A 15,850-nucleotide genomic window follows, 5' to 3' on the forward strand; every position below is an offset into this window, starting at 1 on the left:
TTATAAGGAGATGTTGATATATATTTTAAATTACACATTTCACGAAGGGACTTTTCATTTTCACTTGACGTGATTGTGACACCGGAAAAGGAACAAAAATCGGTTTATTTCCCGCGAACTTTGCCTCGTTACCATAGCAATGGAGGGAAGCGAGTGGATTTTCATACTTTTTCAGGTAAAAGCAACTAACTAACTAACTAACTAACTAGCTAACTAACTAGCTGCCGTCTCCAAACAAAGAATGCTCGTTTGCTTACCCGTGTTGTCTTGCTACTATAGCTGCGTGCATGTTGCTTGAAAGCAGCTTCAAAGCTAACTTTAGCTAGTGTTGGCTGGCAGTGGGGAATGAGTGTGGGTGGGAGGCTTAAGTTACTAGCTAACGTTAACAACGTAACGTTAAACGATGCGTTCTAGCTGCTAGCTAAATACAGTATTGTAGCTAACTACAGTCTCTGTTGAACAGGGTTGTATTCACTAAATGTATGTAGCTAGCTTTTTATGATAGTGTAGATTCCCTGTATTTGAATGTACTCTGCCAAACGGTCTGGACCTTTATGGCACAGTAGGAAAGTGTACTACAACATGCTCTGTAACATACAGTACAGTAGCCAATTGTTTGTTCATGCCCTAGCTGTACCCTTGCTCTAACGGTAGGTCGATTATCCCAAAAGCCTCCTTCATTTGATGGAAGTGTTTCATTGGGAATAGAGGCTTCTCCGGAGAGGTGGAATAATGTGGCCAATGCCATTCTGTATACAACAGCCCCTGCCAATAGGTCTGGAGGGACCTTAATGGCAGAGGTGGTAATGTGCTCTCCCTGTTACTGAATGGTTGTTAGTTCAAACCTAGCTCTAGTTGTCAATTGCTACACTACTACTAGCTAACAAGTTTAACCTCACCAGGTTTTGTAGCTAACACTTAACACAGTGGTCACCTCATCCCTTTCCCACAGGCACACGCTCGTGGATATCTGATGAGAAAGGAGATCAACTGCGCACGTTCAGAGTTTGAGGACATTGTGAGAGATATCGATGGAGGAGTGAACCATTTAGATTGGAAGGGGAACATTATTGCCATTCCTCACTTCAAAGACGTAAGCATTTTAGGGTTTCAAATCAAATCAAAATGTTATTGGATGTGTACACACATTTTGCAGATGTTATCGCGGGTGTAGCGAAACGCTTACAGTGCATTTGGAAAGTATTCAGGCCCCTTTACTTTTTCCACATTTAGTTAGTTTGCTCAGTTTGGCTGGGTGGCCAGCTCTAGGAAGAGTCTTGGTAGTTCCAAACTTATCCCATTTAAGAATGATGGAGGCCACTATGTTCTTGGGTACCTTCAATGCTGCATAAATTTTTTGGTACCCTTCCCCAGATCTGTGCCTCGACACAACCCTGTCTCGGCGCTCTACTGACAATTCCTTAAACCTCATGGCTTGGTTTTTGCTCTGACATGCACTGTCAACTGTGGGACCTTCTATAGACAGGTGTGTGACTTTCCAAATCATGTCCAATCAATTGAATTGACCACAGGTGGACTCCAGTCAAGTTGTAGAAACATCTCAAGGATGATCAATGGAAACAGAATGCACCGTTTGGGTCTCATAGCAAAGGGTCAGAATACTTATGTAAATAAGGTATTTCAGTGTTTTATTTGTAATATTTGTCTAAACCTGATTATGCTTTGTTATTGTGTGTAGATTGATGAGATTTTGTCTTTTTATATAATCCATTCTAGAATAAGGCTGTAACGTAACAAAATGTGGAAAAAGTCAAGGGGTCTGAATACCTTCCGAATGCACTGTATCTTCAACAGTGCAGTAATGACTAACAATACACAAACAAACAAACAAACAAAAGCAACATAGAAATATTAGAATGAGCAATGTCAGTCTGGAATATAAATACACTACCGGTCAAAAGTTTTAGAACGCCTACTCATTCAAGGGTTTTTCTTTATTATTACTATTTTCTACATTGTAGAATAATAGGGAATATATCAAAACTTTGACAACTTTGACACATATGGAATCATGTAGTAAACAAAAAAAGTGTATTTGAGATTCTTCAAAGTAGCCACCCTTTGCCTTGATGACAGCTTTGCACACTCTTGGAATTAACTCAACCAGTTTCATGAGGAATGCTTTTCTAACCGTCTTGAAGGAGTTCCCACATATGCTCATCACTTGTTAGCTGCTTTTCCTTCACTCTGCGGTCCTACTCATCCCAAACTATTTCAATTGGGTTGAGGTTGGTGATTGTGGAGGCCAGGTCATCTGATGTAGCACTCCATCACTCTTCTTCTTGGTAAAATAGCCCTTACACAGCCTGGAGGTGTGTTGGGTCATTGTCCTGTTGAAAAACAAAGGATAGTCCCACTTAGCTCAAACCAGATGGGATGGCGTATCGCTGCAGAATGCTGTGGTAGCCATGCTAGTTAAGTGAGCCTTGAATTCTAAATAAATCACAGAGAGTGTCACCAGCAAAGCACCACCACACCTCCTCCATCATGCTTCACGGTGGGAACCACATGCTGAGATCATCCGGTCACCTACTCTGTCTCAAAGGTACGGTGGTTGGAACCAAACATCTCAAATTTGACTCATCAGACCAAAGATGAGCGCTTGATGGACTGCACTTTCAAAGTTCTTGAAATGTTCCTGATTGACTGACCTTCATGTCTTAAAGTAATGATGGACTGTTGTTTCTCTTTGCTTATTTGAGTTGTTCTTGCCATAATATGGACTTGGTCTTTTACAAAATAGGGCTATCGTCTGTATACACCCCCCACCACCACCACCTTATCACAACACAACTGATTGGCTCAAATGCATTAAGAACAAAAGAAATTACACAAATTAATTTAAATAGGATCCCTGATATAATGTAAATGTTATACATTACCCTCTCTCCCTCAGTGACATGAATAAGTATATTACATATTCTCAGAACCCAACAGTCCCCCCTCTTGAACAATAGCTGTTCAACTTATTTAAACTTGGAAATTAAGTTGGAAGTTTACATACACCTAAACTAAATACATTTAAACTCAGTTTTTCACAATTCCTGACATTTAATCCGAGTAAAAATTGCCTGTCTTAGGTCAGTTAGGATCACCACTTTATTTTAAGAATGTGAAATGTCAGAATAATAGTAGAGAGAATGATTTATTTCAGCTTTTATTTCTTTCATCACATTCCCAGTGGGTCAGAAGTTTACATACACTCAATTAGTATTTGGTAGCATTGCCTTTAAATTGTTTAACTTGGGTCAAATGTTTCAGGTAGCCTTCCACAAGCTTGCCACAATAAGTTGGATGAATTTTGGCCCATTCCTCCTGACAGAGCTGGTGTAACAGTCAGGTTTACAGGCCTCCTTGCCCGCACACGCTTTTTCAGTTCTGCCGACAAATTGTCTATAGGATTGAGGTCAAGACTTTGCGATGGCCACTCCAATACCTTGACTTTGTTGTCCTTAAGCCATTTGCCACAACTTTGGATGTATGCTTAGGGTCATTGTCCATTCGGAAGACCCATTTGCGACCAAGCTTTAACTTCTTGACTGATGTCTTGATGTTGCTTCAATATATCCATCATTTTCCTCCCTCATGATGCCATCTATTTTGTGAGGTGCACCAGTCCCTCCTGCAGCAAAGCACCCCCACAACATGATGCTGCCACCCCCGTGCTTCACGGTTGGGATGGTGTTCTTTGGCTTGCAAGCTTCCCCCTTTTTCCTCCAAACATAACGATGGTCATTATGACCAAACAGTTCTATTTTTGTTTCATCAGACCAGAGGACATTTCTCCAAAAAGTACGATCTTTGTCCCCATGTGCAGTTGCAAACCGTAGTCTGGCTTTTTTATGGTGGTTTTGAAGCAGTGGCTTCCTCCTTGCTGAGCGGCCTTTCAGGTTATGTTGATTATAGGACTCGTTTTAGATGTCCTAACTTGCCAAAACTATAGTTTGTTGACAAGAAATGTGTGGAGTGGTTGAAAAACGAGTTTTAATGACTCCAACCTAAGTGTCTGTAAACTTCCGACTTCAACTGTACCTTCCTCCTGCAGATTACCATTATCTTCTGGTGAAGCCCTAAGCACTAAATATTTCAATAGGATCCCTGATATAATGTAAACGTTATAAATTACCCTCTCTCCCTCAGTGACATGACTAAGTATATATCATATTCTCAGAACCTAACAAGGCAAAGGGTGGCGATTTGAAGAATCAAATATAAAATATATTTTGATTTGTTCAACACTGTTTTGGTTACTACATGATTCCATATGTGTTATTTCATAGGTTTGATGTCTTCACTATTATTCTACAATGTAGAAAATAGTAAAATTAAAGATAAACCCTTGAATGAGTAGGTGTTCTAAAACTTTTGACCGGTAGTGTCAATCTCCCGGGTGGCGCAGTGGTCTAGGGCACTGCATCGCAGTGCTAGCTGCGCCACCAGAGTCTCTGGGTTCGCGCCCAGGCTCTGTCGCAGCCGGGAGATCCGTGGGGCGACGCACAATTGGCATAGCGTCGTCCGGGTTAGGGAGGGTTTGGCCGGTAGGGATATCCTTGTCTCAGTATGTATAAAAAAAATAAAAAATAAATGTTATAAAAATTTATGCACTCTACTGTAAGTCGCTCTGGATAAGAGCGTCTGCTCTTGGCCGGTAGGGATATCCTTGTCTCAGTATGTAAAAATGTAATAAAATGTATGCACTCTACTGTAAGTCGCTCTGGATAAGAGCGTCTGCTAAATGACTAAAATGTAAATGTAAAATGTAAATGTAGTGTATATGATGGTGTGTGTGTGTATAGACATTATGGAGTGACAGTATATGAATAGAAAAGGTGTGTACAGCAGTAGTTATATAGGTTGAGCCTTCACTAGAATACAGTGTATATACATGTGAAGTGGGTAAAACAATATATAAACACGATTAAAGTGGCCTGTGTTCAATGACTATGTACATAGGGCAGCAGTCTCTAAGGTGCAGGGCTGAGTACCGGATGGTACTAAAGTTCAGGGCCGGGTACTAGGTGGAGGCCGGCTAGTGGTGACTATTTAACAGTCTGATGGCCTGGAAGTAGAAGCTGTTTTTCAACCTCTCGACCCCAGCTTTGATGCACCTGTACTGTCTCCACCTTCTGGTAGCGTGGTGAACAAACCGTGGCTAGGGTGGTTGAGATCCTTGATGAGTTTGCCATTCTGTCGAAGACCGTAAGTTCTGCCTGTCAATTTCTGCACAGTTTGTGTATCTAACAAATGTTATTGTACTCTACCATACAGGATGGCCCATCTGGTATCTTCACCAAAAAACATGCGGAAGAAGCACCAGACAGGGGAAGCCATCCTCTGGAGCAGCCAGGGGAGAGAGAAGGGGCACAGCTTATGTCCGATAGGCTAGAACCGGAGAGAGATGACCCCTACAGCCATGGACAGGCATCCATCTCCAGGGGCTCACCCAGTCCTTCTTCTTGTCCACCTGGGGGTGAGGGGGAGACTGAGAGCAGTCAGGAGCAGTTGGATGGAGGAGGCATGCTGGAGAGCACAGGGGATACGACCACTGTCTGGAGCAGTCTGGGTCGAGATGTGAGCTATGGTTGTTTTCAGAAAGGTAAGGTGGGTCAAATAAAAGTTTAGTGTGTGTGAATCCAAATATGCTTGTTTTTAGAGACTTTATACTCATTGTTTTTAGGGCATGTAAGTTAATGACTTGCTCTGAATGTGTCTGCCTTTTCCCAGGTTCCCAGCGGTGGCGTAGTCTGGCCCAGGACGAGCCCCATACCCCCGAAGCCTTGCAGCTACACAGGAACAATCTGGCCATGGAGATGCTATGGCTTCAACAAGCTATTGCCAGCCGTAAAAAAGTGAAAGCCGTTTTCTCAAATTTTATGTCATTTGTCGCATTGTTTTCATTGATTGTGTTGAAGAATAAGACCAATATTCAATGCAAGGTTAACAATTGCATTATCTTTCTCTTCTCTCTCAGTACCTGTCACTGAAAGAGAGACTGAATATTTCCTAATGGCAGAGGACCAAGAAGAGGCTGTTTCTCTAAACTGGACAATGATCTGAAGGACTGAATCTTTCCCCATGTTGATAAATGAAATGATGTTAACGATACATAAATAATCATATACCAAATAAATTAATCTAGCTATCCCACAGTGGGAGGGGTATAATTAAATGTATAATTTTTTGGGGGGGTATTTATTCAAGATGTGTATGAGTGACACAGAGTGAATGTTTGGGGGAAACATATTATGAATATTGTTTATGTTTGTAACTATCCATTGATGACGTGGTCAAATAATATATTCTAGCTATGTTTTTTAACAATAATACTTATGTTGTTGCTGTCAGTGCTATATGTGATGTCGCTTCACGTCACTGCTATTGTCTTCATCGTTCCATATAACTATGGTGATCTCCGTTGTTTTCAAATAAGATATGGGAGAGATTCAAGGGAATTCCTGCTGCCTTTAGTTTATCTCAGGTGAGCCACGCAAGCTCGTATTTCCCATTGAGACCACATACTCAATACAATCATTAAAGTGCAGTTATACAATTCAACATACTGTCCTTGTTTGTGGGGATATCGACAACACCAAAGCTGATTTCTTGACAGCCCATACAAGGTCAAGCAAGGGAGAATGTTTGAAATGGATGAATGGAAAAGGTATTCCAACTACCTCAAGTCAACTCCCAGAGCCTAACCTATTGTAGAGGGGGTTATCCCTGAGCTTTAAGTACTGTTTCCGTTGTACATACTACAGAACTAGCATTAGGCTTCACTTGTGAATTTGACCATGTCAATTTCCACAGGTTTTGTATGTGTTTATTTTTGGTGTGTTTTTTTTAAGATGATGCATAGGTTTATGGTTTCTTATTTATTCAGCTTACAACACTGTCCCCTTGCTCTCTGACTATTGCTCCTGCACTCTCCCTCTTGTCGTTCGTTGCTGCTGATGGTTTTGCCCACAAAGCCAGTCATTGCTGGCCCTGCTGCCATGGCAACCAGGAAATACTCACAGCCGCCAGAGATGTGTGTGTGTGTGTGAGAGAGAGAGAGCAGTGGGAAAGTCCAGAGCTGTGAGAGACCACCACACAGAACACAACAACAGAAGGGGGTCTCACCTTCTAATTCAAACATTTCGACACTCTTCTAGCCTTCTAAGGTTTGAGTGTATGAGAGGTGGTGTGTTAGACCCCGAGCAGATGGGGACAAAGACAGCATCTGGTGAAATGGCTTCTAGTGGGTCAGCAACTCTCCTGCCTCCGGTCAAGAGCGTGATGGTCTACATGAACGGTGACTCCTACTCTGGCAGGAGGTTCGTGGTCAACCATCGACAGGTGGCCACCATGGAGGCATTTCTCAATGACGTGACCCACTGCATCCAGGCTCCACTAGCCGTGAGGACCCTGTACACCCCCGTCAGGGTCAGGGAGCTGCATGACCTCCAGACCGGGGCCAAGTACGTAGCTGCAGTCTTTGAGAGGTTCAAGAAGCTGGAGTGAGTAGTAGTCTACCAGGCAGAATTCTCTAGAAATTGTCTTAATTCTACCCCTGTATGTTCAATGGCATCGGTCCATTTATTCATGTCTACCATGTATGTCTACCATGACGTGTGTAAATGTCTAGCTCCAGTAGGTTACATTATTTTGTCCAAATGAACGTTTCCTATGAGATGTATGCATTGTGTGCCTAATACACATGAAGCTAGTAAACTATTATGCAAATATTTTATACAGACATGGGTCAAGCGTTCTATGTCTCATTGACGTTGGTGATGACGTGTGAACCCTCCATACAGTTATTTGACCACAGGGTTGAAGACGCAGCCTGTACCCAGAGAAGGAGCTCAGGTAAGGTTCAGTATGGTTTTCTGTGTGTGGCGGCTCTCTGCCGGGTTCATTACTCGTTAGTCCATGCCTAAACCATCTCGGACTCGCCACTGGAAAGCTCCGAGGTGGATGGTCACACTAGCACACCCACTCAAATCAGGTGGATCAGAACCGGTACCAAGACAAATATGAAAATAAGCACCATAATAACATCAAAACATCAATGTTCTGTGCTGTATTCAAGCTGTCACCCAGTGTCTTAGGTAATTGTTGGCCCATTTCAATAGCTCTCTCTCTCTATCATCAGATACATTCATATATCAAAGGAGGATAGATCTTGTCTTGGTGAGGTAATATTATGCAAAGGACTCTCGGACGTGTCACGGATGCTTGTCATACAAGGCCATTTCAAGCGCAGCATCTCAATAGGGTTAGGGTTAGGGTTATATGTTGGAAAGTGCTTGCTTTTTATTCAGTCCAATTGGTTGGATAGCAAGATATGAATGTATTTAATTTTCAGCTGTGGAGTGTGTGTACTGCTTTGGAGCAATATCGTACTCCTAAAAATAATATAAATCTCCATTATCTGACTGGGACCAGAAAGGCCACCATAACTTGCCCGTCAGCATTCTTTCTCTACACCACTGAGTTAATATGAAACAGTAGAAAGGCAATTGTGTGACACTTGGGTTGGCACAGATGTTGTTTTGCCACTGTGTTATCAGCGCTCTGAACATGCCTGGGAAGGCCTGATACACAGCCTACAGATGTAGGATCTTAGTTTGAGCCAGTTTGCCACAGCAGGTAAATAATCCTGCAGCAACAGGAAATGTCAATTAGCATGTGGATTATAATTCATGGCCATTTTTATTGGGGTTAATACATATTTCAGTAGGGCAAATCAAGTCTGAATTTTCAAAGTGGAAATTACAAACTTTTTAAAACAAGTTTGCATTTCCTGCTGTGCTGCAACAAAAGAGTTATCAAATTAAGATCCTACATCTGTACGCAGCCCCTCACTGGCAGCCCCCATGCCTACCGCTCGGTTTAAATACAACAACGTTGCATAGTACCACATCAAAGTGGAAACACTGTAGAAACATTATCTGTCTATGGCTTGGTTTACATTTACATTTACATTTAAGTCATTTAGCAGACGCTCTTATCCAGAGCGACTTACAAATTGGTGCATTCACCTTATGATATCCAGTGGAACAACCACTTTACAATAGTGCATCTAACTCTTTTAAGGGGGGGGGGGGGGGGTTAGAAGGATTACTTTATCCTATCCTAGGTATTCCTTAAAGAGGTGGGGTTTCAGGTGTCTCCGGAAGGTGGTGATTGACTCCACTGACCTGGCGTCGTGAGGGAGTTTGTTCCACCATTGGGGTGCCAGAGCAGCGAACAGTTTTGACTGGGCTGAGCGGGAACTGTACTTCCTCAGAGGTAGGGAGGCGAGCAGGCCAGAGGTGGATGAACGCAGTGCCCTTGTTTGGGTGTAGGGCCTGATCAGAGCCTGAAGGTACGGAGGTGCCGTTCCCCTCACAGCTCCGTAGGCAAGCACCATGGTCTTGTAGCGGATGCGAGCTTCAACTGGAAGCCAGTGGAGAGAGCGGAAGAGCGGGGTGACGTGAGAGAACTTGGGAAAGTTGAACACCAGACAGGCTGCGGCGTTCTGGATGAGTTGTAGGGGTTTAATGGCACAGGCAGGGAGCCCAGCCAACAGCGAGTTGCAGTAATCCAGACGGGAGATGACAAGTGCCTGGATTAGGACCTGCGCCGCTTCCTGCGTGAGGCAGGGTCGTACTCTGCGAATGTTGTAGAGCATGAACCTACAGGAACGGGTCACCGCCTTGATGTTAGTTGAGAACGACAGGGTGTTGTCCAGGATCACGCCAAGGTTCTTAAGGTTTAGTTTGAAGTATTGATTTATTGTAATATTATGTGGTCAGAAACAATGAGTGATATTAACAGGGCTTGCCTCAACAGCCTCTGGACCTAATAGTAAGGTCAGTGGCCGTTTTGTGGACGGAGTGGCTATATTGTTTAGTTATTCATTCAAGTGGGGCACTCAATCTGTCTATGTAGATGTGTTATTGGCCAGGATGATGATATGTGTTGCCATGGACACTGCCCTCTGACTGAAAGGTGCGTGGCCATAAGTGATAACCGCTTATTGTGCAATGTCTGTGGGTGAATGTTCTGTTCTGTAATTAATACAATTGGTATTTGACATTTGAGTCATTTAGCACACGCTCTGGTCCAGAGCAACTTACACAACCAATTAGAGTTAAGTGCCTTGCTCAAAAGGCACAGACTGATTTTTCACCATGTCGTCTCGAGATTTGAACCAGCGACCTTTCAATTACTGGCCTAACGCTCTTAACCACCTGGTGTCAAATCATATCAAATGGGATAGTTGCTATATTAATGATTGTTTATCAAATTGTATTATTTGGCATTCACTGCTCAGAGGAGGTTGTATTTCTGCCTTGTCTTTTTTTCTGACTCACAAATCTATCTAGAACTACAATGCTGTAGTTTATTTGGAAAGTATTCTGTTATCTTTTTGTCCAAGGCAATATTACTCCACAGACCGAATGTGTCAGCAAAATGGAGAAAGTATATTCCTCTACCCTGTATCGTAAAGTGAGTTTCCCTATTAACCGGCTCACTGCGCACGGCTCCAGTCTGTAAATTGGCCTTCTCTGTGATTAGACCGAGGATCTGATCCAGGTCTCGCTGCCAGGTCCTGGGAATGATGAACCGGAATGGGAAGCAGAGGAGATCTCCATTGTGGAAAACACTGTAGAGGAACGCACACAAATAAGTTGTATGTTTCTATATGCAATGTGTGTGCTATTTGAGATTATGAATGGTCAGACACAAACGCACACACACACCACACATACTCATACAGGCACGCATAGAAACACACTGAGACTGATCACATAGGACAACACAGCTGTCACACCCTCACAGCATGTTTGACCTATTACAGGTAATGGCAGTCTAATGACCTAATGGTACACAGATGACAGTCTCTCCAGGGCAGGCTCCAGACATAAGCGACATAAGAGGTCGCCAGAGGGCCCACGACCCCAAAACATATAAAAAAAATAGGAACTCAGTCAGGGTCTCAACTTACTGTTAAGAGTTAGAATAGTAGAATACACAAGGTGGAATTTCAGAACTTGGTTCTGCTTCAGCAGGTTTTCTTTTGTTATGTCAGTCAATGACCGTCAGTTAATTAGCTATGTCAGCTAACAATTAGCAATGTCGGCTAAGTAAAACATAAAAAAATGTCTCTCTGCCCCATGGCAAAATGAGTAGAAATGCATGAAATGTGTTACTGCAACATTTCTCTACTCCCCATGGCAAAATGGGTAGAATTGCAGGAAATTAAGTTTACAATCTTTCATTTTTCTCTCCGTCGTCAAGGGGGGGGCCAGATTTTTTGTTGTTGCCGCCAACCAAATCTCAGGCTAGAGGCTCTCTGACCCCATTAGTGACCCCCTGACCGTTGACCCTGCTACGTCTTAGGCTGTGCACTCTAGAGGGTGTGACCGTGTCCAGTGCAGATGAGCTGGAGTGTGGCCAGTACTACGTGGCAGTGGGAGCAGAGAGGTTCAAGAAGCTTCCCTATGTGGAGTTGTCGGTTCCTAAAGCCACGGAGGGGTATCGATGGAATTATTATCGTACAGAAATTTGAGAGAAGCTGACAATAGAACAGCTTTCAGACAGACAAGACTAAAGACTAGTGTGTGTATTTTATTCTAAATAAAATATTGAATTCTATATTATATGAATTTCAATTTTCCATTATTTTCCAGAATTTACCCTGGAATTAGAAGGCTGTCAAAGAGATATGAGGTAAGCTACTTTGTGCTTATCATCTACTGATTCATATTTTATATTTATTTTGTCTGTAGGACAATTGAGCGTGGTAATAAAGGTACACACGGTCTCCCTTTGTCTTGCTCAGGGCAGGAAGGCAGCCAGGGGCCCTGAGGACAGATACAGGGACTCTGCTCTCCTGGACTCTCCAGAGGTACAGTCGAAACACTGTAGCAAAAATGTAGCAAAAATTTGCTTTTCTTATAAGTCCAGGTAGCCCCGCCCTGTTTGTCTGTTTTCTTCCATTTGGTGTCTAATGAACACGGCTCTGATGTTGTGGTTCCAGTTGGACGGACGGAGGGACGGAGGGTGAAGTCAACGGGGGACGAAGTAGGGAAGATGACACTCCCAGCCATCCAAAGGAGACCAAAGAAGGAGGTGAGCGCTATCTTCTACGCCAGACCAGTGAGGAACAGAGCCCAACCTAGGCCTCTGCCAAAGAGTGGACCAGGTAAGAGCACACACACAAACTCAAATTAGTCTTGCTGTCTTGCTGTCAGTCTTTCTGTTCTCACAGAGGGCCTGATTTGAATAGGAATTAGATATCAGAAGTGGAACCACAAGAAAGCAACTTGTGGGCATGATGTGGCCCCTGGGCCGCATGTTTGAGACTCCTGGCATAGTGTAAAGTATTGTATTCATGATTGTGTCTGTACACACTTACGATGATTGATCGTTCATGTCTCTGTGTGTGTGCAATGCAGCCCAGGCTAGTGTGTTCAAAGGATGTGTACGAAGGAGGAGAGAGGAGGTGCAGGGGGCCGAGGAGGTGCTGGAAGATGAGAACACAGCAGTAGATCTCCCTGTTGACCAGGTATACCTCTTTTCTCTCCTCCACTCTATTGTCCTCCTTACCCAAAGTCCTCTGTTCCAGGACAGCAACCACCCGCTCCACTCGGCGTTCCAACTTCTACCCTCAGGTTCCAGATGCAAACCAGACTAAAAAGCAACTGATACAAGCACTCCTTTGTACCCACCGGCTAAAACATGTTAAACACTTGGCCCAAGTAGGGATAGGGAATTAAATGGTGCAGTATCTGATTTTCGCATGCATTCTATTGCCTGAAGAAGAAAGAAATCTATGTACTATGTGTTTTTTTTTTACATGTTATCCCTGCCTGCAACCAAATTTCCCTCTGGGGATTAAGTTTGAACTGTTATTTCTTCCCTTAAGCAGTGTAATTGGACCATCTTTCACTTCTCTCCTTGAAATGATGTATGAGGTATATTATACTGATAAAATATATAAATGCAACATGTAAAGTGTTGGTCCCATGTTTCATGAGCTGAAATAAAAGATAAGCTCACAATAAGCTTCTTTGTCTAACATTCTGTGCACAAATTTGTTCATATCCCTGTTAGTGAGCATTTGTCCTTTGCCAAGATAATCCATCCACCTGACAAGTGTGGCATATCAAAAAGCTGATTCAACTGTGCTTGGGACAATAAAAGGCCACTCTAAAATGTGCAGTTTTGTCACACAACACAATGCCATAGATGTCTCAAGTTTTGAGGGAGTGTGCACTTCGCATGCTGACTGCAGGAATGTCCACCAGAGCTGTTGCCTAAGAAATTAATGTTTGTTTCTCTATCATAAGCCGCCTCCAACATCGTTTTAGAGAATTTGGAAGTACGTCCTACCAGCCTCACAACCGCAAAACACGTGTAGGGCATATTTTGGGCGAGCGGTTTGCTAATGTCAACATTGTGAACAAAGTGCCCCATGGTGGCGGTGGGGTTATAGCATGGGCAGGCATAAGCTATGGACAACGAACACTATTGCATTTTATCGATGGCAATTTGAATGCACAGAGATACTGTGACGAGATCCTGAGACCCATTGTCGTGTCATTCATCCGCCACCATCACCACGTGTTTCAGCATGATAATGCACGGCCCCATGTCGCAAAGATCTGTACACAATTCCTGGAAGCTGAAAATGTCTGTTCTTCCATGGCCTGCATACTCACCAGAAGTGTCACCCATTGAGCATGTTTGGGATGCTATGGATCGACATGTACAACAGCGTGTTCCAGTTTCTGCAAATATCCAGCAACTTTGTAAAACCATTGAATTGGAGTTGGAGAACATTCCACAGGCCACAATCAACAGCCTGATCAACTATGTGAAGGAGATGTGTCACACTGCATAAGGCAAATGGTGGTCACACCAGATACTGACTGGTTTTCTGAACTTCCTGACAGATGTCTTGATGTTGCTTTAATGTATCCACATAATGTTCCATCCTCTGATGCCATCTATTTTATGAAGTGCACCAGTCCCTCTTTCAGCAAAGCACCCCCACAACATGTTGCCACCCCCGTGCTTCACGGTTGGGATAGGGTGTTCTTCGGCTTGCAAGCATCCCCCTTTTTCCTCCAAACATAACGATGGTCATTATGGCCAAACAGCTCTATTTTTGTTTCATCAGACCAGAGGACATTACTCCAAAAAGTATGATCTTTGTCCCCATGTGCAGTTGCAAACCCTAGTCTCTCTTTTTTATGGTGGTTTTGGAGCAGTGGCTTCCTCCTTGCTGAGCGGCCTTTCAGGTTATGTTGATTATAGGACTCGTTTTACTGTGGATATAGATCATTTTGTACCTGTTTCTTCCAGCATCTTCACAAGGTCCTTTGCTGTTGTTCTGGCATTGATTTGCACTTTTCGCACCAAAGTACGTTCATCTCTTGGAGACAGAACACGTCTCCTTCCTGAGCGGTATGATGGTGTTTATACTTGCGTACTATTGTTTGTACAGATGAACGTGGTACCTTCAGGCGTTTGGAAATTGCTCTCAAGGATGATCCAGACTTGTGGAGGTCTACAATTCTTTACTGAGGTCTTGGTTGATTTCATTTGATTTTCCCATGATGTCAAGCAAATAGGCACTGAGTTTGAAGGTTTGAAAAACATCCACAGGTAGACCTCCAATTGACTCAAATGATGTCAATTAGCCTATCAGAAGCTTCTAAAGCCATGACATCATTTTCTGGAATTTTCCAAGCTGTTTAAAGGCACAGTCAATTTAGTGTATGTAAACTTCTGACCCACTGGAATTGTGATACAGTGAAATAATCTGTCTGTAAACAATTGTTGGAAAAATGACTTGTCAGGCACAAAGTAGATGTCCTAACCGACTTGCCAAAATTATAGTTTGTTAACAAGTAATTTGTGGAGTGGTTGAAAAACGAGTTTTAATGACTCCAACCTAAGTGTATGTGAACTTCCGACTTCAACTGTATGTAAGGTTTGTTGGTCTGGTGTATAGTTTAGCAAACTGGAATATGTGTTGTTGTGTCTATCTTTTAGAGAGTGGCAGAGAGAGTGGAGGATGAGGGTCTAATTGGCAGAGATCCTCCTCATTCCAACAGCAGAGATCAGGTGTGTTTCTTTCTGGGATCGCTTTATTCCTTGAGTAACATGAGGTTTTATCACAGTGAACACAAGATGTTGAAAGACTTCTCTTCAACATTTTTTTAACCAAACATATACCTTTCAAAAGTTTGGGGTCACTTAAATGTCCTTTTTTTTTTAAAAGAAAAGCTACTTTTTTTGTGAGTAAAACGTTTAAACGTGTTAACCCTCGCAAGGCTGCCGGCCCAGACGGCATCCCCAGCCGCTTCCTCAGAACATGCGCAGAACAGCTGGCTGGTGTGTTTACGGACATATTCAATCAATCCTTATCCCAGTCTGCTGTTCCCACATGCTTCAAGAGGGCCACCATTGTTCTTGTTCCCAAGAAAGCTAAGGTAACTGAGCTAAATGACTATCGCTCCGTAGCACTCACTTCTGTCATCATGAAGTCCTTTGAGAGACTAGTCAAGGACCATATCACCTCCACCCTACCTGACACCCTAGACCCACTCCAATTTGCTTACCACCCCAATAGGTGCACAGACGATGCAATCGCAATCACACTGCACACTGCACACTGCCCTAACCCATCTGGACAAGAGGAATACCTATGTAAGAATGATGTTCATCGACTACAGCTCAGCATTTGACACCATAGTACCCTCCAAACTCGTCATTAAGCTCGAGACCCTGGGTCTTGACCCCGTCCTGTGCAACTGGGTCCTGGACTTCCAGACGGGTCGCCCCCAGG

At 43.2% G+C, this 15,850-nt stretch overlaps 1 protein-coding gene and 1 pseudogene across 3 annotated transcripts; both read left to right on the forward strand.

The window, feature by feature from the left end:
- Window positions 1–8: 8 nt before the first annotated feature.
- iqcc (IQ motif containing C) lies at window positions 9–6,576 on the forward strand. 3 transcript variants are annotated; one of them, XM_071327051.1, is made up of 5 exons: window positions 9–175; window positions 953–1,093; window positions 5,290–5,622; window positions 5,746–5,870; window positions 5,993–6,576. In XM_071327051.1, the coding sequence occupies exons 1-5, from the start codon at window positions 140–142 to the stop codon at window positions 6,003–6,005; spliced, it is 648 nt and encodes a 215-aa protein (XP_071183152.1). In that variant the 5' UTR covers window positions 9–139; the 3' UTR covers window positions 6,006–6,576. The 3 variants fall into 3 exon arrangements, with proteins under 3 accessions (XP_071183152.1, XP_071183151.1, XP_071183153.1); XM_071327050.1 differs by having other exon boundaries at window positions 37–175; window positions 5,290–5,617; XM_071327052.1 differs by lacking the exons at window positions 9–175; window positions 953–1,093 and adding an exon at window positions 1,514–1,636.
- Window positions 6,577–6,844: 268 nt separating this feature from the next.
- LOC139530980 (doublecortin domain-containing protein 2-like) lies at window positions 6,845–13,058 on the forward strand (annotated as a pseudogene).
- The last annotated feature ends 2,792 nt before the right edge of the window (window positions 13,059–15,850 follow it).

The sequence above is a fragment of the Salvelinus alpinus genome, chromosome 9, assembly GCF_045679555.1.
Source record: "Salvelinus alpinus chromosome 9, SLU_Salpinus.1, whole genome shotgun sequence".
Taxonomy (NCBI): Eukaryota; Metazoa; Chordata; class Actinopteri; order Salmoniformes; family Salmonidae; genus Salvelinus; species Salvelinus alpinus.

What these genes read in the sequence shown, in the direction of transcription:
- iqcc (XM_071327050.1), top strand. Translation starts at nt 140, where the DNA reads ATGGAGGGAAGCGAGTGGATTTTCATACTTTTTCAG. An exon ending in CCATTCCTCACTTCAAAGAC is followed by an intron (nt 1,094 to 5,289) that starts GTAAGCATTTTA and finishes TCTACCATACAG; the next exon opens with GATGGCCCATCTGGTATCTT. An exon ending in CTATTGCCAGCCGTAAAAAA is followed by an intron (nt 5,871 to 5,992) that starts GTGAAAGCCGTT and finishes CTTCTCTCTCAG; the next exon opens with TACCTGTCACTGAAAGAGAG.